This window comes from Patella vulgata, chromosome 2 (genome assembly GCF_932274485.2).
Source record: "Patella vulgata chromosome 2, xgPatVulg1.2, whole genome shotgun sequence".
NCBI classification, from domain to species: Eukaryota; Metazoa; Mollusca; class Gastropoda; family Patellidae; genus Patella; species Patella vulgata.
Window position 1 is genome coordinate 56,986,553 of NC_065880.2, and position 25,247 is coordinate 57,011,799.

Below are 25,247 nucleotides of genomic sequence, written 5' to 3' on the forward strand. Positions count from 1 at the left end.
GGCATGCACCTCAAAAGATAGGGATGTTCCTTAGGGTACAAAGAATAAGTATGCAAAGTTTCAAGATGATACGTTAAGAAATGCGCCCTGTAGACGACAAACAAACAAATACAAAAAATGGGCGTGGCACTGCCATTGGAGGTTGGGCATGCACCAAAAACAATAGGGATCATCCTTAGGGTATAAGTATAAGGAATAAGTATGTAAAGTTTCAAGATGATCACGTAAGAATTGTGGCCTGTAGGCGACACACATACACACACACAGACGTATAAAAACAAACGCGTTTTTTTGTACAATCAGGGGCAATAATCCAGAAAGTTGTGGCCTGAAATATGCAAATATCAAAAGGGACTGAGATCTTTGGGATATAAAGATATGTTTTAATTGGATACAAATTGTGACTTCTAAAGGGTTCACAACTATCATATTACACACTTATACACAATTTGCGTACAAGGAGCGGACATTTTGTCGGGCAGTTTCATTTCAATTTTCCCGAAATACAAATTCAACCTTCATTATGGTGGAATGGTGATGTATTTAAACATTTTTTAAAATCAGAAAAAAATTAAGACCTCTAGAGAATCTGCAAGCTAAAAATGCGATTTTTCGACCAATCAGGGCCATAATCCAGGAAGTTACGTTCGGGTATCGATGATTATCAAAAGGAACCAAGATCTTAGTGTGTAATGGTGATATATTCACACGTTTTTTTTAAATCGGATAAAAATTGTGACCTCTAAAGGGACCACAAGCTAAAAACGTGATTTTTTGTTCAATCAAGGGCCATAATTCAGGAAGTTACAATCCGATATGCGCCAATATCGAAAGGAACCAATATCCTTCGGTTATAAACATGTATTTCAAGTTTCATTGAAATCGGATCAAAATTGTGACCACTAGAGGGTCCACAACCTTGATTTACCAGATGTTTACACTATTTGCGTACAAGGGGCGGCCATTTTGTCCGGCAGTTTTGGCCCGATTTTGACGAAATTCGAACTCAACAAACATTACGGTGCAACGGTGATATATTCGAACTTTGTTTTAAATCAAATAATAATTGTGACCTCTAGAGGGACCACAAGCTAAAAATGCGATTTTTTGTACAATCAGAGGCCATAATTCCGGAAGTTACAATCTGATATGCGTGAATATTGAAAGGAACCGAGATCTTGAGGTTATAAACTTGCATTTCAAGTTTCATCAAAATCGGATCAAAATTGTGGCCTGTAGAGGGTCCACAACTTTGATATACCCAGATGTTTACACTATTTGCGTACGAGAGGCGGCCATTTTGTCCGGCAGTTTTGGTCCGATTTTCATGAAATTCAAAATCAGACAAAATTATAGTGTAACGGTGATATATTCAAATGTTTTTTTAAATCAGATAACCAGCGGCTGCCAGGCAGAATACGCCCACATTTTGCAAGAGATGGATAGAGAACAAGCTAAAAACAAAAACGATATTTTTGTACAATCAGTGGCAATAATCCAGAAAGTTATGTGGTCTGAAATGCGCAAATATCAAAAGGGACTGACATCTTTGGGATATAAGATATGTTTTAAGTTTCATCAGAATCGGATAAAAATTGTGACCTCTAGAGGGTCCACAACCTTTGTATTGCATACTTTCACACAATTTGCGTACAAAGAGCGGCCATTTCATTTCGATTCTCCCGAAATTCGAATTCAACCATTATTATGGTGGAATGGTGAAATATTTAAACGGTTTTAAAAATCGGAAAAAAAAATTGTGACCTCTAGAGAATCTGCAAGCTAAAAATGTGATTTTTCGAACAATCCAGAGCCATAATCCAGTAAGTTACGTTCGGATATACGCAATTATCAAAAGGAACCAACATCTTAGTGTGTAATGATGAAATATTCATGTTTTTTTTAAATCGGATAAAAATTGTGACCTCTACATGGACGGCAAGCTAAAAAGGTGATTTTTTGTACATTCAAGGGCCATAATTCAGGAAGTTACGTTCCGATACGCATGAATATCGAAACGAACCAAATTCTTTGGGGTATAAACATGTATTTCAACTCTCATAAAAATGGCATAACAAGTGGCTGCCAGGCAGGAAACGCCCACATTTTCTAGAGATGGATAGAGAACAAGCTAAAACGAAAGTGATTTTTCCTACAATCAAGGGCCTTAATTCAGGAAATTACAATTCGATATGCGCAAATATCGAAAGGAACCAAGATCTTTGTGTTATAAACTTACATTTCAAGTTTCAACAAAATCGGATAAAAATTGTGACCTCTATAGGGTCCACAACCGTGATATACCATATTATTACGCTATTTGAGAACAAACAGCGGCCATTTTATCTGTCAATTTTGGGCCGTTTTACACGAAATTCGAACTCAGCCATCCTTAGGGTTTAACGGTGATATAATAATACGTTTTTTTAAATCAGATAAAAATTATGACCTCTATAGGGTCCACAAACTAAAAACGCGATTTTTCGTACAATCAGGGGCCATAATTCAGGAAGTTACTGTCCGATATGCACGAATATCGAAAGGAACCGAGATCTTTGGGTTATAAATTTACATTTAAAGTTTTAACAAGATCGGATAAAAATTGTGACCTCTATAGGATCCACAAGCTAAAAACGTGATTTTTCGTACAATCTGGGGCCATAATCCATGAATTTTCGATCCGATACATGCCAATATCGAAAGCAGCCGAGATCTTTTGGGGATAAACCTATATTTCAAGTTTAGTCGAAATCGGATAAGAATTGTGACCTGTAGAGAGTCCACAAACAATTGTGGACGGACGGACGGACAGGGGCGACGGCATTTCATGTGGACGTATAAAAATTGTGACCTCTATGGGGTCCACAAGCTAAAAACACGATTTTTCATACAATCAGGGGCTATAATTCAGGAAGTTATGGTCCAATATGTGCGAATATCGAGAGGAACCGAAATCTGTTGGTTATAAACATGCATTTCAAGTTTCATCAAAATCAGATGAAAATTGTGACCTCTACAGAGTTCACAAGCTAAAAACGTGATTTTTCGTACAATCAGGAGCCATAATCCATGAAGTTACAGTCCGATACTTGCCAATGTTGAAAGGAACCGAGATCTGAGGGTGATAAACCTTTATTTCAAGTTTCATTGAAATCGGATTAAAATTGTGACCTGTAGAGTGTTCACAAACAATTGTGGACGGACTGATGGACGGACGGACAGGGGTGACGACAATGAAAATGTGGGCGTATAAAAAGTGCATGTTCGTACTAACATTATTGATACATTTAAACGCACAGTAAAAATTGTACCAATGTTATGATATGATACCCACACACACAGTGGCCACTGATAGGACAGTAATTTAAAGAAATTGAACCAGGAATTAGATACTATCAAAGTTTCCCACTACATGTAGTCATTAAAACTTATTTAAGCTGGAAAAACACATTCTATTAATAAAAGCTAAACATTTTTATATATATAAATTGAATAAAAATGTAGGTCATAGCACCGACTTTGTAATTTATTTATCCAATTATATCTAAAAACTTCACATGCATGATGTACCTTAATTCTCTGCAAGAGGCTACACTTAATTAAAACCAAAGTTAACATGGCCCAAAGTATCAACAAATCAGATTGCTTAGCTCTGCTTACTGTAAGCACTAAGTCTGAACATTCTAGCTCAGTTATTGTGTCACAAAACGTGTGACGTACAGACAGACAGACGGACAGACAGGTGAACGGACGGACGAACCCATTTTCATAGTCCCCTGCTTTCTTCGCAAAGTGGGGGACAAAAAAGATTATTCACCCGACCAACCCTAATGCCTAGGGCAGACAGGCGTATTTTTTCGCCCGATAGCGTCAAATTTTAAAATAGCTCGAAAAAATCGCCAGTGTGCCTGTTCACAGTGACGATGATTCTGCTTGCCGAATCATTCAGCCGACTGATCGCCTGTATCTAGCATGTTAGATATTTTTGGCCGAATATTTTACGCCGGTAATCGAATCACCTGCATATCCACTCGCCTGCATGTGTCCAGCGTATATTGTCCGGGGCGAACCATTTTCATAAGCCAATCGAAGACATCACTCATATCAGATGATCTCAAAATTGGCTGCCTCCACTGCAGAAGTGTGGAGTCTCACAAAAGAAGAAGAATTGGTGATTCTTTGGTCAGAAAGGCTTTGCCTGTGTGACGTCACGATTCCAGTGTTTTAGAGGCAAATGAATAGCAACTACCACAGCAATCTTACGTTTTAGGCGCTTCGCCATTTTGTACAAGTCACATGATGTAGAATGTATTTATTTTCAGAAACCCAATATCTTGTGGAACTCCTGTGGTGAAAAGTTCCACACAAATGCCCTCAAACCTTGCTATAAATGACATGATCGATGTAATTTACTCGCAGAGACGATTGCTACGTGTGCTTGTTCATTATTGGTCCTCAAAAATCGTCGGCGAATTTCAATTGCCATGATCAAGCGAAAAATATGCTCATCTGCCCATAGCTTAACCAAGTAACCATAAACTCAGCTATTAATTTGTTTTGCCTGTTGAGTATGTCCTGAAGTAAGCTTATAATTTAAATTATAACATAAAAATTCAAAAAGTATCCAATTTACTGTGAGAATAATATACATCCATATTATTAGGGTTTTCTTTGTTATACAGATAGTTTTTGAACATTATATCTGTATTTAATACACAAGTAGGGAGTAGTTCATTTACTGAATTTACATTATATATATATACTATATACTATATAGGCAGACAATAATTGTAAATTACTAGTAACATAAGCAGCCTGTCATGACATTTATAAATTCAATTCTTAGTCATACCTTGTAATAATTAGTTTATTTCACAGTTTAGTGACATATTTTCATCTGAATCTCTACTTAAATAACTTTTTATGTATTTAATAAAATGTGGCACTGGACTCTTCTCTAAAGTGTACCGGGTTCGAATCCTGGTGTGGGCCAAGAAGAACCTTATTGTCTTTCATATAAACTTTGTGGCCTGAGGGACCAACAAACATAGACAGGGCTTGTCAGGCCCTCTAATTTGTCCACCACCGTCAATGTCAGTTTATAAAAATCGATGAAATGCAGTCACAACTATGATCCAAAAATTCTAACAGATGAATCCATTTAAATAGTCCCCAGGGAACAAATAAAATTCTGGAAATTTCATTGATTTTAAGTGAACAAAGCGCCATAGCAGACAATAAAAGTCCAAAGTTTTGGTACTTCTGGATCTCATTCCAGTTTTCGATCAAAAAGTCTCTATTGATTGTTTGTCGTGCAATCCAAGGACCCGTTTCATTTATTTTTAGTTTTCAAGGGCCATAATTCAGTAAAATAATTTCCCTGATTTTATCTGAACATCATCCACTCTGGAAAAATATGAATAAACTTGGATTAGATGGTTAAATTAAACATAATACAATAACTTACCTTCATCAATTAAATCTTCAAAGGGTTCTTCAGGAGAAGTAACATCAGGTCGTATTTGGAACTGATCAGGTACTGTTAAACTAGATTTAGTTTGTGGAAATTCATTAGATCTCATACGAGATATCTTTCTATGTCCTGCTAAATTAGTCAGATTACTTTCAGCTGCGGTTAGTGCCGCTAGGGCAGCATCTCTCTCTGCAGCATTGATAGCTTGTGATTTGGGTCTAGTCGGCGGATCAAGATCTTCTATAACTAATGATGGTCGTTCTAATGTGGGTGAACCACCACTAACTGTAGCTCGCCTTTGTTTAGGATCAGTATTTATTGGTAGTGTGTATTGTGGTGACTCTGATCCACTACGGAACACATCATTATCAGTGTCATTACCATCAGTGCCTTCTCTGTAAAACATCAATAAGAATTATATATATCATTTCTTGATACAAAAATATAAGCCTAATCTGTTCCTTACTATGTGAATTTGTCAAATAGACAAATGTTTTATGCATTTTGATTTTTTTGGTGAACTGTTTAAATTGCAATACAATGTGTTATTTATTCTTGCATTGGATAAAGCTACGTGCAGATGAATGTATTTTTATGTCTCATCGCGGCGATTGAATTCTGCTGCCAGCGATCTTTTAAGGTCGATCACGAGCGGGCGCTTGTAGCGATCGTCTCGAGAGCATACGCCACTCTGCAAGTAAATTATGTTGCTCATGTGACTTGTACAAAATGATGAATCGCCTAAAACGTAAGCTTGCTGTGGTAGCTGATATTTATTTGCTTCTAAAACTCTGGAATTGTGACGTCTAACAGGCAAGGCCTTTCTGACCAAAGAATCACCATTTCTTTTTCTTTCGCCAGACTCCATGCTTCGGCAGTGGAGGAAGACATTTTGAGATCCGATTGGCTTATGAAAATGGTTCGCTCGATAATATACGCTGGATACGGGCTCACAGCCGAATCGTCTTCACTGTGAAGGGTCAAATGAGCGATTTATTTTTAGCGATTTTAAAAATTGGTGCGATCGGGCAAAAAAAAATTACACTTGTCTGCCCCCAATTAAGTCTCTATGGCTTAATGCAATAAGGAATTAATATACAGCGTAATAAATGAAATCTGCGTCACTGAACACTCAGAACTATACAAGTTTTCAAAGAGCTTTTCTTACTCAGTGAATACCGATATAGATATATTAGACCTGTTCCATTGGTGTTACAGCAACAGGGGCAATAACTGTGTGTTAAATCAATGTGCGTCTCTGATTTCAAATAAGATTCCTCTTAAAAAAACTCTTATAAGGCTCTGTTAAAAGTGCAATAACTCCACATAAACTAGAACTGCGATGCAGTAATGACGGGTTTCACTGGTGCCATGTTACCCTTGATCTTATGTCTTCATAAGCATCGTACACGCGTTATAAAATAGACGCAGAATCAACCAAATCCATCAATATCAATTTCATTGATACATTTGTTACCATTTGTTACACTGTGTTACACATGTCAACAAAGCGGTCCTGACAAAATTTGTTACTAACTTAATCTTCACTTCTACTAAGTCTGTTGTGCTACTGTTGAGCGGAGATTCTTTAATTTATTTTATTTACGCCTGGGCCCCACCGGTATCTCTTTCCTGATCTAGTATCCACGCAGATGTATGAGCCTGTCCAGCTATAGTTACCTTGCTAAGGGAGTGTTGTCGTCCCTCTTCTCGTATCCCGAATAATAAATATATAACTTACTTCAAAAAAACATTTGTTTTGGATGCTAAAAATACAATTTTTGCCAAAAAGACATTACTTCCGGTGATAATGAAAATGTTAAATTAGTTCTATGAAATCATACATGGCATAAGGCATCACATGGTGAAACTTTTTTGAAAATCGAATAATAATTGACACTTTTTAAGATCAAAAACCTTGAAAAGTGACTTGTAGAAAATCGTCTATTTCTCTGCAACCGTAAAAGTTAGAAACCATTTGGTGATATCTGTGGAATCAAATATCATAATTTAAAAAATATTACAAATGAGAATCATGTGAATAAAATATTGTTTTGAAGGCTAAAAATACAGTTTTCTTCCGAAATGGCGCCATGTCTGGTGACACTGAAAATGTGAAATTCATTGTGCCCAGTCAAAAGTGGCACGAGCCCTCACATGGTAAAGAAAAATCGAAAATAGGACTATAACTAACTCGTTTACAGACAAAATAATTTGAAAAGTGAATGATGCATAATCATCTATTTCTCGACAAATGCTAATATAACAAACTAATTTTGACATACATTGCCTTTGTATGGATTAATGCTACAGGTTTATGAAAGTTGTCAAGAAATATTTTAAAATATGAAAAGCCTGAATGTATTGTAAATAGCTCATTTTTACACCTATTTTATCATCCTTAAATTAAAATGGCGCAAATACAAAACCGAAATAAAAAACTAGGCCCGACATATTTTGCATCTTTAGTAGGAGCATTCATCTTGATCTTTCAAAATTGTAAAAATTAATATTTCCTTTTGAGAAGAACTTTCGACATTGAAGTTTTGGGCAAAATTACATCACTACCAGTGCCGACAGAAAAGTTTATATGTAGAAAAAAGTTGAGAATTTGCACCACAGAGCATATGAACTTTTGTTTTATACAATTCAGGCAATAATCAATTAACTCAGAGCCCATCTACTGAAATTAAAATGCGAAAAATCATAAAAAAGTGAAGCTGACAAAATTGGTTATTTCTCGGCAAGGGAAGATGTTAGGAACAAATTTTTGATATTAATAATATGATCGCATTGATTCATACTATTTGTCAATAGGAATCAAATATCATAATAAATTTAAATCATTACAATAAAATATTGGTTTTGGGGGCTAAAAATACAGTTTTTGCCAAAATGACATTACTTCCAGTGATAATAAAAATGTTAAGCATGACATTTTCAAATACCCCAAATTCGACCTTGATCCCAGCTATCCTGGAATGTATTAATTTCAGAAATAGGAAACAAATTCAACAAACTGCCGCCTATTGTGTTTCTTTTCACACTCGTTAAAGTGGATTTTTCACTGTTTTTCATATTCAATTCAAAATGGTGACCATCAGTTGACCTAGATCAAAATTCTACTCTTTTTAGGCATTCCTTCAAGGATTCAGAAAAAGTAACTCCTATGTCTGTAAGTAAAATATCGCAAAAGCCTTAGGGATTTTTCACGTTTAAAGATGGTTGCACTTCCGGTTCTATCGATAGTCTTCATATTTTGTGAGCGCTTCAGTAATTCCTCAGCTAAAACAGAGAAAAAATTTCAAGGAAATCTGACATATATTTTGTAGATTTTTTTGAAAAATATGATCCTTAATTTCTCCAAGGGGAGATAAGTTAGAAAGTTTCTAATGACATCTTTCAAGTCGCATCAGTAAGATCTACTTACATTCGAAATTTCATGAAAATAGTGCAACTATTAAAGAAATTGTCAAATTGATCTCAACTTCCGGAACGAAATCACAGAGAGGAATTTTTGAAATTTGAAAATCTGAAATTGCAGGTGAAAATCACTTTCATCAAGGTACTGAAAGAAAAAAGAATTAGTCATTGTTTTTTGAGGTGCGCGATCGCTCTCGAGCGCCTGTCGCGCACCCGAATGTCGACTGAGGGGAGGTTTTTCTCCCTCGCCTTAAAATTGAAAATCGCTCTCCATATTTGTAAATCAATGGACATGTATATATTTGGGGTTTTTTTTCAAAAGAGTGTGAAAGACTCACATTCCGAGCGCCACCATGCTGTCATTGTGAACATTTATTTGGTGTATTTGATTAGTATAATGTGATCGCACAAGGTAATAAAATTCCGATGAATATGTTGCTAAAAATAGATGGCGACTGTGCACCATTGGTTAATTTAACTGAAATGAAAAGTAAAACTCTCACGAGACGTGAGTAATTACGAGAGATGGCACGTGAAAATTTCCAATGAGAATAATTTCGGAAGAAATAGATTATATTTTAATGGAATTTTCAAGCGTTTATGATTATATTTTGAATAGGGGTTATGTTTTTAAACAAAATTTATACAAGCTATATATATTTAGAAATGTCGACAAGTATTTCTATTGGAATACCGTATGTACTGTAGTTATAGACGACAGTAGAAGTTTGACTTGACTGTACGACTACATGAGTGCTATTTAGCAGACGATGTTTATTATCATTTATATGTAACAAAGAATGACTCTTACACACAGTTATTGATCTTCAGAACCATTTCCCAAACAAACAACTAATCACTCTCCTTAATATCAGATCATTCTCCTTAATTTCTAAATCACTCCTCTTATCGAAACTGGGAGAGCTTTTTTATGGGAGCGATTTTTTCAATTTGTTCATTAAGGGGAGCTTTTTTCGGCTCTCCTCTAAAATACAAAAAACAATGACTGGAATTAGTAAAATAGGTAAAAAACCAACAAAGTTACGACTATGCATTGTTAGTTTTTTCGTTCGTAAAATTCAGTGATTTCGAATTCGTAAAATGTCTTGAAAATATATTTAAACAATACCCACCACCCAATTTTAGGGGATAGGTCAAAGTTTCAGAAATATCCTATGGTTAGATTATGAGAAATTCAATTTGCAGACGTCCGGGCAGTCAACACGAGTTGTCGCATATTTTTACTTTTTACGGTAATGAAACATTTATAATACATTAAAATCTGATTAAGAGTAACAACTCATTAAGTAATTATCAGAAAACCATTAGAATTTGTTTGGTTTTTATAAAGTTCTGACCCATGCTAACGTTTAGTATACGAAACTTTTAACATCATGGATTTAGCTAGTCAAATCATAAAAATTCATTGAAAATCAATATACTTGTTCGTCTCAAGACCTTAAACTCTGTGTATCAATCTAAAGTCAATCGGAAGATAACTTTGGCCTCTAAAGTGTCACAAGTTTTTTCAAAGTGATCAAGGGCCATAACTTTGGCAGTAATTTAATTATCGTAAATTGTTGAAAATCAATATGATTCTTTGTCTCATGACCTCAAACACGGTGTATAAATTTAAAGTCAATCGGATATTAACTTTAATCCTCTAGAGCATTTATAAGATATTTTGAAGTGATCAAGGGCCATAACTCTAGCAGTAATTATCGAAAATCGCTGAAAATAAAGACTTCTTCGTCTCATGACCTTAAACACTGTGCATAAATTTAAAGTCAAGCGGATATTAACTTTAGCCTCTAGAGCGTCCACAAGATATTTTGAAGTGATCAAGGGCCATAACTCTGGCAGTAATTATCGGAAATCGCTGAAAATCAATAGGCTTTTTCGTCTCATGGCCTTAAACACTGTGTATAAAGTTACAATTCGATATGCACGAATATCGAAAGGAACCGAGATCTTTGGGTTATAAACTTACATTTCAAGTTTCATCAAAATTGGATAAAAATTGTGACCTCTATAGGGTCCACAACATTGATATACCATATTTTTTACGCTATTTGAGAACGATGGGCGGACATTTTCTCAGTCAGTTTTGGGCCGATTTTCACGAAATTCGAACTCAGCCATCCTTAGCGTGTAACTGTGATATATTAAAACGGTTTTTTTGAATCGGATAAAAATTATGACCCTTTAGGGTCCACAATCTAAAGATAGGATGCCAGACAACGAAACATATGTCCACAGCGGCTAAATCGTCCGAGCGGTCGACAAGGGTTGTCGCGTATTTATTCCTTTGTAGGTAATTGGGGGCCTTTACAAGACAGTTCAATACAGATCAGATTATAGTTTTTGCTGTTTGAGGGTTCACAAGGTTCTACAAATTGAAACAAGGGTCTCAACTCTGGAATTAATCTACAGAAATTGTTGAAATTTGACAGGCTTTTTCGTTTCACAAATTTAAATGATGCATATAAATTTCATACATATCGGATGATAACTTTCATCAATCGAGCATTAAGAAGGTTGAACAAAGTCAAACAAGGGCAATAAGTAATAAACGGAAATTGCTGAAATTCAATAGAACTCTTCTCTTTACTAATTTAAATGACGCACGTAAATTTCATACAGATCAGCAAATAACTTTTGATGTTAGAGCATTCACAAAGTTCAATAAAGTGAAACAAGGGCCATAACTCTAGACGTAATAAACAGAAATTGCTGAAATTCAATAGGCTTCTTCGTTTCCCTAATTCAAATATTGCATATAAATTTCACAAAGATCGGATGTTAACTTTTAGCATTAGAGCGTTCACAAGGTTCAACAAAGTGAAACAAGGGCCATAACTCTAGACATCATAAACGGAAATTGCTGAAATTCAATAGGCTTCATCATTTCACTAATTTAAATAATGCATATAAATTTCAGAAAGATAGGATGATAACTTTTGGGGTTAGAGCGTTCAGAAGGTTAAACAAAGTGAAACAAGGGCCATAACTCTAGAAGTAATAAACGGAAATCGCTGAAATTTAAAAGGCCTCTTTGTTTCCTTAATTTAAATATTTCATATAAATTTCACAAAGATCGGATGTTAACTTTTGGCATTAGAGTGTTCACAAGGTTCAACAAAGTGAAACAAGGGCCATAACTCTAGACGTTATAAACGGAAATTATTGAAATTAAATAGGCTTCTTCGTTTCACTAATTTAAATAATGCATATAAATTTCAGAAAGATAGGATGATAACTTTTGGGGTTAGAGCGTTCACAAGGTTAAACAAAGTGAAACAAGGACCATAACTCTAGAAGTAATAAACGGAAATTGCTGAAATTCAATAGGCCTCTTCGTTTCCCTAATTTAAATATTTCATATAAATTTCACAAAGATCGGATGTTAACTTTTGGCATTAGAGTGTTCACAAGGTTCAACAAAGTGAAACAAGGGCCATAACTCTAGACGTTATAAACGGAAATTATTGAAATTAAATAGGCTTCTTCGTTTCACTAATTTAAATAATGCATATAAATTTCAGAAAGATAGGATGATAACTTTTGGGGTTAGAGCGTTCACAAGGTTAAACAAAGTGAAACAAGGGCCATAACTCTAGAAGTAAAGATAGGTTGCCAGGCAACAAAACATACGTCCCCAGCAGCTAAATCGTCCGAGCGGTCGTCAAGGGTTGTCGCATATTTATTCCTTTGTAGGTAATTGGGGGCCTTAACTCTAGACGTAATAAACGGAAATTGCTTAAATTCAATAGGCTTCTTTGTTTCAGTAACTTAAATAATGCATATAATTTTCAGAAAGATCAAATGATAACTTTTGACGTTAGAGCGTTCACAAGGATCAATAGACTGAAACAAGGGCCATAACTCTAGACGTAATAAACGGAAATTGCTGAAATTCAATAGGCTTCTTTGTTTCAGTAACCTAAATAATGGATTAAATTTCAGAAAGATCGGATGATAACTTTTGACGTTGGAGCGTTCACAAGGATCAATAAAGTGAAACAAGGGCCATAACTCTAGACTTAATAAACGGAAATTGCCGAAAATTCAATAGGTTTCTTCGTTTCAGTAATCTAAATAATGCATATAAATTTCAGAAAGATTGGATGATAACTTTTGGCGTTAGCGCGTTCACAAGGTTCAATAAAGTGAAACACTATACGACTGGTACCGTGGAATCTCGGGTAAATAGCGTTATTATCTAATCTATGTAGAATTATTCATAAATATCATTGAATTTGGCCTAATAGCATTCAATTTGTCCTTGTATACAACTTAACTCTCAACGTGCAATTTTGATTACCAAGTGTTAATTAACTAGTGTTTAGTTTGTCGACACGTGTGTAATTATAAGCATCCCGCTTAATTTTCACGACTGTTCAATAATTAGTTGGACCGTTCAATTTCCCGAGTTGTGATTAAAATTTGTCAAGGTGTCCAATTACGCCAGGTATTCAATTCTGTTGCCGAACATCCAATTTCACATGCGTTGTTCAGATTTTAACGAAATGTTTATATTGAAGGAGTTGTAATATAGTAATGCTGCCGTGAAAACGTGTACATGTATAATGTACAGGCCGGTTTGAATAACAACAAAATGAGATCGGTGATCTCGGGAAAACATTATATTTTGGATGAAAATACTTCATTTGGATAAAAGTATCACAACTAATTTCATTAATAAATCGGTAAATTGGAGAAAACAATACCGTAGACTAGATAACCTTCTCTAAATGACGTCAGGCCGGTTCCTACGTCACTGCTCTATTCTGACTTCAATACAGGTAGTGGGTAGCCATCTTGCCAGGAGGAATTCCTCCCGGCAGTGCGCATCTCTTTCTGCGCACATTCCCAATGTAAACAAAAACATGATCGGACGCTGAAGTATGCAATAAATGCAGCGGTAGTGTATGTTTAGCTTGTGGATTAGAGCCGAAACTATGCAATATTTTCTCAATAATGGAATTTAACGGTATAATAATTAATATTTTGGAAATTGAGAAATACGGCAATAAATCAAAGTAAAGATGAGCGATTTACATAGCCGGTAGGCCTAAGATTGTATCTGATTATAATAAGAGCTGATTTTAAGCTGTCGCTTTATTTGGGTTTAAGATAACAATAAGAGGTCGTGCGATCAACATTTAATTTGGCTAGAGCAATCTTAGACATTAAAGAAATGCTTAACAAATCTCATAGCTTACTGATTTTAACGCTGAACGCCATCATTAGGGATGCCTGTCTATTTTTAGTAACACTACGTCAAAACATGTCCGCCCACTACTTGTCTCTATATGCAAGTCAGAAAAGAGTGAAGTAGTGCCCAGCTCCACGAAATATACTTGGCGCAAATTGGCCAGAGTATTGTGCCGATATGAAAATGCCATAAAACAACATTCATTCATTCAAGTAATATAAAATAAACAAAGACATGTTATTTAATTGTTAAACATACATTATGCAAGAGCAAAATCTGCTTATTACAAGTCTTTCTTTAGGCCTGAAATGTTGTCTAAATTATCAATTAAACATTAATTAACTTATCCAGACCATAATAAACTCTTGATGTCAAGGCTAGCCTTCGATGTTGGCTGGATTAGATTCCTATATGCCGCTAACGGCCATTGATAATTAAATCAATAAAAGTGGATAATCGAGACTAAGCTGTTTATAATAATGATTTTAATAATGATGACCGAGACTATGCCAAAATTTCACCCGCCTCTTTCTCGGCTCATAGTGGATCAATTTGACTGAAATTTTCAGCAAATTACCTTTACACTATCTAGTTTTTAACTATTATAGCGAGAACTGCCATCTCGTTATCTTATCTCCCATAATGTATCTTTAATGTTAATGTTAATTGTTTATTTAAACATGCATTATGAAAGAGCTAAATCTGCCTATTGCAGGTTTTTCTTTAGGCCTGAAATGTTTTCTAAAGTATTAATTAGACATTAATTAACTGATCCAGGCCTTAATCAACTCTCGATGGCATCAGATTTCTCCGATATTAAATAGATTAGAATGGTTCAGCGATACTTTGATTTAATCAAATATGGAGGACCGAGACTTAGCTTCGATCAACCAGTACGGTGGTTGAAATTATTGCACACGTCTGTCAAACCTTCAAAGGCTAATATCTTCGCTTGCAATAGAGTAACTTGAATGAAATTTTCAAAAATTATTCATTTTACATCATCTACTTTCGAACTATTATAGCAAGAATGGCTAGTTCTTTATCTAAATCTCACATAATGTATCTTTAAGTGTTACATGTAAATGAATAATAAAACAAGACTAAAGATTGTTTATTTATCAGAATTGCAAATTTTTGTGATGTACGGTTTACTGCTCCTCAAATCTGAGCAAATGCTATTCAAATTTTGAATTGATTAGCCAAAATCTGAATCTGTCACAAAAATTTGCTATGTGCGAATATCGGAAGAAACCAAGATTGTTGGGTTATAAACTTACATTTCAAGTTTCATCAAAATCAGAAGAAAATTGTGACCTCTAGAGGGTCCACAACCTTGATATACCATATTTTTACGGTATTTTGAACGAGGGGCAGCCATTTTGTCTGTCAGTTTTGGTGCGCTTTTTACGAAATTCGAACTCTACCATCCTTAACAGTGATATACTAAAAAATTTTTTTTAAATCGGATAAAAATTATGACCACTATAGGGTCCACAAGCTAAAAACGCAATTTTCCGTACAATCAGGGGCCATAATTCAGGAAGTTACGGTTTGATATGTGCGAATATCGAAAGTAACCAAGAACTTTGGGTTATAAACTTACATTTTATAACCCAGTGTGAAACCCTAATAATTATTAAAATCGGTCAAAAACTTGCGAAGTTACAAGTCTAAATATAGTGAGAAACATTGCACCCGGGCCAAAAAATTAATCTGAAACTAAAGGAAAATAACTGAAACTTGTATTACTGTAATCTTTAAGTGGCATTTAGCCATTGGGAAACACATTAACAGAACACAGTTTTTATGGGAAACAATCACTGGTTTATTCTAAAAGCACGACGTTTCGACAAGTATCCTCTTATCGTTTTCAAGCACAATGATAAACCAGTGATTGTTTCCCATAACCAGCGGCTGCCAGGCAGGATACGCCCACATTTTTGAGAGATGGATAGAGAACAAACTAACAAGAAAGTGATTTTTCCTACAATCAAGGGCCATAATTAAGGAAATTACAATTCGATATGCGCATATATCGAAAGGAACTGAGATCTTTGTGTTATAAACTTACATTTCAAGTTTCAACAAAATCGGATAAAAATTGTGACCTCTATAGGGTCCACAACCTTAATATACCATATTTTTACGCTATTTGAGAACGAACGGCGGCCATTTTGTCTGTCAATTTTGGGGCGATTTTCACAAAATTCAAACTCAACTGTCCTTAGGGTGGAACAGTAATATAATAATACGTTTTTTTAAATCGGATAAAAATTATGACCTCTAATGGGTCCACAAGCTAAAAACATAATTTTTCGTACAATCAGGGGCCATAATTCAGGAAGTTACAGTCCGATATGGGCAAATATTGAAAGGAACCGAGATCTTTGGGTTATAAACTTATATTTCAAGTTTCAACAAAATCTGATAAAAATTGTGACCTCTATAGGGTCCACAACCTTGATATACCATTTTCTTACGCTATTTGAGAACGAACGGCGGCCATTTTGTCTGTCAATTTTGGGCCGATTTTCATGCAATTCAAATTGATTCGTCCCTAGGGTGTAACGGTGATATAATAATACGTTTTTTTAAATCGGGTAAAAAATTATGACTTCTATAGGGTCCACAAGCTAAACCCGCGATTTTTCGTACAATCAGGAGCCATAATTCAGGAAGTTACGGTCCGATATACACGAATATCGAAAGGAACCGAGATCTTTGGGTTATAAACTTACATTTAAAGTTTCAACAAAATCGGATAAAAATTGTGACCCCTATAGGTTCCACAACCTTGATATACCATATTCTTACGCTATTTGGGAACGAATGGCGGCCATTTTGTCTGTCAATTTTGGGCCGATTTTCACGAAATTCGAAATCAGTCGTACTTAGGGTGTAACGGTGGTATAATAGAACGTTTTTTTAAATCGGATAAAAATTATGACTTCTATAGGGTCCACAAGCTAAAAACGTGATTTCTTGTACAATCAGGGGCCATAATTCAGGAAGTTACGGTCCGATATGCACAAATATCGAAAGTAACCGAGATCTTTGGGTTATAAGCTTACATTTCAAGTTTCAACAAAATCGGATAAAAATTGTGACCCCTATAGGGTCCACAACCTTGATATACCATATTCTTACGCTATTTGGGAACGAACGGCGGCCATTTTGTCTGTCAATTTTGGGCCGATTTTCACAAAATTCAAAATCAAGTTTCAACAAAATCGGATAAAAATTGTGACCCCTATAGGTTCCACAACCTTGATATACCATATTCTTACGCTATTTGGGAACGAATGGCGGCCATTTTGTCTGTCAATTTTGGGCCGATTTTCACGAAATTCGAACTCAGTCATCCTTAGGGTGTAACGGTGATATAATAGAACGGTTTTTTTAAATCGGATAAAAATTATGACTTCTATAGGGTCCACAAGCTAAAAACATGATTTTTCGTACAATCAGGGGCCATAATTCAGGAAGTTACGGTCCGATATGCGCAAATATAAAAAGGAACTGAGATCTTTGGGTTATAAACTTACATTTCAAGTTTCAACAAAATCGGATAAAAATTCTGACCTCTATAGGGTCCACAAGCTAAAAACGTGACTTTTCGTGCAAACAGGGGCCATAATCCATGAAGTTTCGATCCGCTACATGCCAATATCCAAAGCAGCCGAGATCTTTTGGGGATAAACCTATATTTCAAGTTTCGTTGAAATCGGATAAGAATTGTGACCTGTAGAGAGTCCACAAACAATTGTGGACGGACGGACAGGGGCGACAGCATAATACGTCCACATGAAAATGTGGGCGTATAAAAACCGGTGGGACGATTTACCCAATACTACCCGAATACCACTCCAATATCACCACATACTACCCAATACTACAACATAATGGTGCCTAATGAGCATATTACTGTTTTTTTTTCAAAAACAGTAAGATATATCGTGGGAAATGCACTTCGAATGTGATTACTGATGTCTGGCTGTTCCATTTGACTCCCTATATCACCCAACCCAAGCAAATAATAACCCAATACTACCAAATACTTATTAAATACTACTAAATACTACCCAATATTATAAAATACAAACCTAATATCGTCAATTAGCAGCACATCAGTATAATAATTGCAACGAATATTCGATAATTTACAGAAAATTAAAATATTTACGCAGTTATCTCCTTTTATAATCGACAAATAGATATTAGATTGCTACTCAGATTAATCATCTTGTTGGGCTTTGCAGTTTGTTTCCAAGACAAAAAAGAGTTTTAAAAGAAGTTAACAAAGATTTAAAAATGCATTAAAATAAAATTAGTTTATAAAACATCCAAATAAAATAATATTTTAGAGGTTGGTTTAAAAATGTTCATTTAACGGCCACTCAAAAATCTTCTATTATAATTTTTTCTTCATCTTGGTGATTTTAGTATTATAACACGCTGTCTACAAGTGCACGCGTTCCTGTAAAAAATCATTTGAGTATAATATGTCAGGAAAGCACACAAATTTATCTTTATATCTGTCTTTTAATGACTTATTAACGCGTATTCTTTTAAATGATTCCGGTTCCAAACCAGTCGCCCTTGAAAAAATCCCTCGTCAAAATTTCACCGATTCTTCGAATATCGTCACTATTGAACAAATTCTAAGTATTCTACGGTATATATCCACAGGTAACGATGTCGCGGTGATGTCATTACCACCTAAATGAATAGACACAGTCTCCAGTTTCCTCCCACATATGCATATGTTTATATTTATTTTTTCATGTCAACGATGAAGTTATTGCATATATACCTAATGGACGATGTTTCATTTTAAAATTAACGAAATTGCATATGTTTATTACAAATGTGTAATGGTCTACCGTATATACATTGCACCTGACTTAACAATTAATCAATCGGGTTAAGATTGTTGATTGGGTAATCAAGTTCTGGTTTATTTATATTATCAACGAAACCGACAGAGCTGTAACAGGCCGCAAATGATAGTTTTGATGAACTGAGAAATGTCGCCTCGAGAATTACACACTGGAAAGAAACATGTGCAATTTCATTAATTTTAAAATAAAACATCGTGCAGTAAGTAAATACGCAATAACTTAATAGTTGACATGAAAAAATGAATTGTTTTGTTAAAGCATTAATTCTAAAATAAATACAAACAATCGACACTAACTAGGTAATTTCGGCACTAACATAATAGTTCAATATTATTCCATTAACTTCTAGCGATCTAAAATCAATTTACCGGTTGTAAAAGGAGATAACTGGGTCAACATTTCAATTTTCTGCAAAATGTTGAATATTCGTTGCAGTAATTATACTAATGTGCTGTTATTTGACAATATTAGGTTGTTATTTGAACATATTGGGTAGTATTTGATGAGTATTTGGTAGTATTAGGTTATTATAGGCTTGTTTGGGGTGGTATAGGGAGGCAAATGGTACAGCCAGACATCGGTATCGCATTTAAAGTACATTTCCCACGATATAACTCTCTATTTTTAAAAAAAATTAAAAGATATATCTATTTTGCATCACTATGTTGTAATATTGGGTAGTATGTGGTGATATTGACGTGGTATTGGGTAGTATTGGGTAAATCGTCCCGTTCCAGAAAAGTGTATCAAGCCATTTAAAAACGGGACGGATGAGAAATGAAATGAAAATGGAGGCAAAGAACTAAAAACAAGCGGTTGCCATGCAAGATACGCCCACATTTTGCAAGAGATTGACAGAGAACAAGCTCAAAAAAAGAAGAGATTTTTCGTACAATCAAGGTCCATAATTCAGGAAAACAGAAAACCCACCCCACTTCTCTATATGATTTCTACTAAAACTAGTGTAAACCAGCAAAAGTGTGCAATAACATTCAACATGGCTAGTCGATTGCACGGTTAAGCTCCACCCAATCTAATAGAGAGAAAAAGATCTGCTTATTCAATGAAAAGAACAAAGGAAGATTTCCCATCCATGTTACAATTGGAATTTTTCACTCGTAAACAGCTTTTTCGTGCTGCACGAAAAACGTCAAAGGTGAAATTCGAATTTTTTAAATATTCAAAAACCAAAGATTTGACTATGAGCCAGGCGATCTTGCAATGTATTAATTTCAGAAATAGGAGATGCGTTGCCGTTGAACATACTACGGCCTATTGTGTTTATTTACAAGCCCGTTAATGTAAATTTTTCACTATTTTTCACATTCAATTCAAAATGGTGACCCATCAGTTGACCTAAATCAAAATCCTGCTCTGGACGTTTTTTTAGGTATTCCTTCAAGGATTCAGAAAATATATCTCCCGTGTCTGTAAGTAAAATATCGCAAAAGCCTTAGGGATTTTTCACGTTTCAAGATGGTGGCACTTCCAGTTCGTTTGACAAACTCCATATTTTGTGTACTAATCAGTAATTTCTTAGCTAGCACAGAAAAAAAAGTTTCAAGTCATTCTGACCTATATTTTGTCGATTTTTTTAAATATTTTGATCCTTAATTTCTCCAAGGGGAGATAAGTTAAAAAATTTCTAATGACATTTTTCAAGTCGCATCAATATCTACTTACATTACAAATTTCATGAAAATCGGGCAAATATTAAAGAAGTTATCAAGTTGGTCTCAACTTCCAGGACGAAATGACAGCGACAAATTTTCGAAATTCGAAAATCTGAAATTAGAGATGAAAACGATTTTTTTTCAAGGTACTCAAAGAAAAAAGAATTAGTAAAATCGGTCAAAGAACCACAAAGTTACGACTATGCATTATAAGTTTTTTGGTGATTTCGAATTCGTAAAATGTTTTGAAAATATATTTAATCCAAGCAATTAGCGCATTTACCGGTAATTTGTATAATCCTGTAATACTTGATATCCAAACTATTCTCTGTAATTACAGCAATATAAATGATGCCAGTCATTTGTCGATATATTCATTATTAGCTATACATATGTATATAATAATAATAACCATTTCTATACACAAAGAACAACTTTATCGTAACTCCATTTGAAGTTCACAGCGAATATGGAATTTTCGGATGACTATGCATAACAATATATCGCCCTCATTTCTCAGCCAACAAACGCCGGGAATCTTATTACCATGTACGGCTCCATGTATACTACGGGCGTAGTAACTGAGGTTAAATTTTGAGGTGAAAATTGCATGGGATTCATGGACATGAATATCAAATACATGTTATCATATGTGAGTTCCTGATACCATTTGGTGAGTGATTAAACTGTCAATGTAATTGTAAAATACCTTTGTTATAAAGAAGTTAAACGATGTACGTTTGTTGAAAAGTTCCCCATAACTATTTTCGTTTGTGGGGCATTACGTACACCTTCCACCTAAATGTCTTTGATCTGGCCGGTGTAAAAAAGATAATTACCTAATCAGCATTCTTAATCCCACATCGAGATGTAAATTAATTTTTGACCCCATGTCTGTGCAACTTTAGTCGGATTGATTAATGACAGATATTAACGACACTACACTTGCCACTTTATTATTAATACACAAGGATAGTTAGATGTCCCTTCACAATCTGTTATTCGATTTAGATGGACAACAAAATTTATTTGTACTGTTAATTCTAACATATATTGAGTTACTTTTTCATATTTCATTTTTACGGTCTATTTCAGAGTGATGAATTCAAATCCACATGCAGAAAGAAAGGCGCCGTACGATGGCTACAGGAAAACAAGATACAGTTGGCTACTGTGATAATGGGTCGTCATTTACAAATCCCATTTCAATCATGTTTGACTTTTATGATACATTTTGAATCTTTTTACTCTTGTACTGTTTTACTTGGGGAAATCAGAAATGAAATGAAATGAAATGGAGTTTAACGTCCTACTGTTCTGCTCCTAACCTGGGCTAATGAAGACGGGCATACGCCATACAGTGTGCTATGAGGGAAATTTTGCCCGGACAGCGGCACTACGGCCTACTCTTATATCGAATTCCAACTGCCACGGGATCTTTTACGTGCACGCCAATGTGTACACGGGACCTCGGTTTTTCGTCCCATCTGAACGACTAGACAGCTTTCCTTGTCAGCCCCTCCATCCTGCATCACTGACAAGGGAGAACCACGCTGGAAAATCTGGATGAACTTTCTTGGCCAATGTCGTGAGAAGAAAGGGCAGGACATTATAAAACAAATTCTAAATTGGATCTTAAATTAAAATAAATTACAAAACTAATCATTGCATAGTCAGTTGTTTTATTTAACTACGGGATTAAGGAATCAGTCACGCGTTAATAAATACACACACCGGCTGTATATAGGTAATTAAGGAATAAACATTCCGAATATGCATTCGGTCACTGTGACGTCACTGGCATCTGAGGGGATTAAGAGTGTTGTCGATAATTGGCAAAGTCATTTTTACAGGAGGTCTATATTTACGACTCTGAGTGAAGATAGCTGAATTAATTTTAATCAGATTGATGTTAACTTGCCGTAAAGTGCATATAGTAACCATTGGCTACACGTACTGAAAAGTTTCATTGTCCATCTTATGTGCCCTTTAACAAAAACAATAGTGTTTCACACAAGCTATGCAGTGTGAAACCGTAAATAAAAGAGCCACAATGAATTTCACACTAAAATAAAAAAAAAACTATAGAGCAATTACGAAAGCAATTGATAACAGACCTATAGAATCGACAGATTGGAATAATGCAACAACAATATATTTCCAGAACTTTTTGAAGCAAGGATGATTAACTCTGTTGTGCACAACATGGCACATCCTTATGACAAAACATGTTTCAAATATTTTATCAAAATCTTACCTCCTTGAAGTTATTATCATCATTTTTAAGATAATTCAGCTTTTTGGGGAGATAAGATAAAAAGAATAATGAATCAGAATATGCATTTATTCCTATAATGTATCCTCTTGGTCTAACCACACTAAAAATACAGTCTATTATATTAGTTTCCTTTTAATATATATCTCGAGAAAAAATCTCTTGAGATTACAAAGTTCACATACACAACACAATAAAAAAATGACTTTTAACTCAAAATTAAATTAATTGGCAAGAAATTCACCATGCCAACAACAGATCTTAAGCCAACAGAAATATTAATATCCTATGCAAACAGAAAGTCAACCCAAGGCTCTAATATATCAATATTTGGTCAGAGATTTGAAAATAGTCCAAATTGTAGCCATTGTAGTCATATAAATCAAAAGAAAAAGAAAGTCATGGTAAATGAAAATACTTGCCAAATTTTTCTCACTAGAAGTAGCCAATAACTTGACATACATGTATATATGTATATATATATATGTATTACTTCCTGCTACCTATTTACATGTCATTTGTTATTTATAAATCTTTTATAATATATCTCTATATAGCAGGTAACACTACTGTTAGTTGTAGAGTACAGTTTAATATAATGATTGCTAATAGATACTTATCAGCTTATTTACTACTTGACCTTAGTCATAAATGAGACATAATATTGTAGAATTTGGTTTGTACAAGATATTATCCTACATATTGATGAATAAGTCTAGTATTTATTAGATCAACAGATATAAACTGACTTATAGTATACAATTTGCAGAAATTGCATAAATAACTGATAGTGATATTCTTATTATTTCACTTCAACTAGGAATATAAACAGATATTTGCAAATATAATAAAAGTATCTTTCCCAGAAGCCAATCATGTCATATATTGAAGTAGAAATTTCATTTCATAAAAAGCTTGAAAGATTGTGTGCATACATGAATTATTGGAGAAATTATAGCCAAGTTATAAATATTAACACGAGAGAGAGAGAAAAATGGGGTTTAAGGTCCACTCAACACAAACATATAGTGCACTTTTATTTCAACAATTCGCTTGCACATAGGACTCTTTAGCAGTGGGAGGAAACCGGAGGACCCAGAGAACACAAACGAGAATGGACAGGTAACCCTACTCCTTGTCACGTACAAGCAGAAATGAAAACTACGCACCTTGACTCAATGACAGACCTTATGATCCAACACGCGCATGTTAAAAATTCGGCCACTTTATCCCCCCAATTATTAACACTTACATAGGATGACCCGTGCACTTTACAGAAAGTTGGTCTCGACACGGCTAAATGTGCACGCTTCAGTTGCGTGTCTCGAACTGATTTCTGACTACCCCGCACTCGCTTTGAGTCGATAAATAGCCATGGCACGTGCAATTCTCTACAAATATATCAACTATTACAGCCGTAAAAAATCTATTGTTGACGATTTTGAATAGCAGTAAAATTTAGCTTCTTGGTTATTACAGCAGCTTTAGTAATTACGTTTGTTTTATTTTTTAAATTGCTTTTATCATTAACTGTACCGTTAAGAGCGGCATCTTTTGGTTTAGTACAAATACTATCTCTGAATCACTTTCTTTAGCAGGAACATGATACTAGCAGTAGTTTCATTTTACTTTTACAAGTTTCTTAAAACAATTGTTGAGTTGTCTAAAGTGCTTATTTCTAAATTCAATTTCTTGTTCTAGCTTTCTGTTATGTTTCGTAAAAAAGTAGTCTTGATTATCCCGACCTGTCAATCAGACGTAGAATGGTCGATAGACTGGTTAAGCGAGACTAATTTCAAAACAAGGGCACGTAACCTATCTTTTACTCAAAAGTGTCTGGATGTTATGGACGCAACTTGGAACCAGTTTTCAGTCTATTATTTATAGATGATTAATGGTCATAGCTTATTAAGTACAACATGATCGTTTATTTAGTGACTATAATTGTGTGAAACTGATTTGAGGCTTGGCATATATATAAATATTGTGGCGTAATTGTCGAGATATTTGGAGATATTTATTTATGGTGGGTCACCCTAACTTACAACTACATAATGTGGTTATTGTTAAAGCGAGAATTTCATATTTTCTAAGAAAGTCAAACATAATTATTTCTATGTCTTTTGCTCAATAGGTTATCAACTCACTATTATACAATCATAGGCATTATTTCCCACACTTAAAAATCATTGACACAGGAAATAATAACACAATTACCTCCTTTGTTTTCCTATTCCCCCCCATGGAATAGCTATCTTCAAACGTTTGAATTTGAAGTTGA

General features: G+C 34.7%; 1 protein-coding gene across 2 annotated transcripts in view; it reads right to left on the reverse strand.

Annotated features, from left to right (window-relative positions):
- Positions 1-25,247, reverse strand: part of LOC126811158 (uncharacterized) — a 67,672-nt gene that overhangs the window by 24,237 nt on the left and 18,188 nt on the right. The window contains exons 1-2 of one of the 2 annotated variants that reach the window (XM_056098462.1): positions 22,949-23,043; positions 5,468-5,868 (exon numbers count right to left, since the gene is read on the reverse strand). In XM_056098462.1, the coding sequence (XP_055954437.1) occupies positions 5,468-5,868; positions 22,949-22,971 (424 nt within the window). In that variant the 5' untranslated portion in view covers positions 22,972-23,043. Of the gene's footprint in view, positions 1-5,467; positions 5,869-22,948; positions 23,044-25,247 lie in introns of those variants that run through there. The other variant, XM_056098461.1, reaches the window with a different exon arrangement.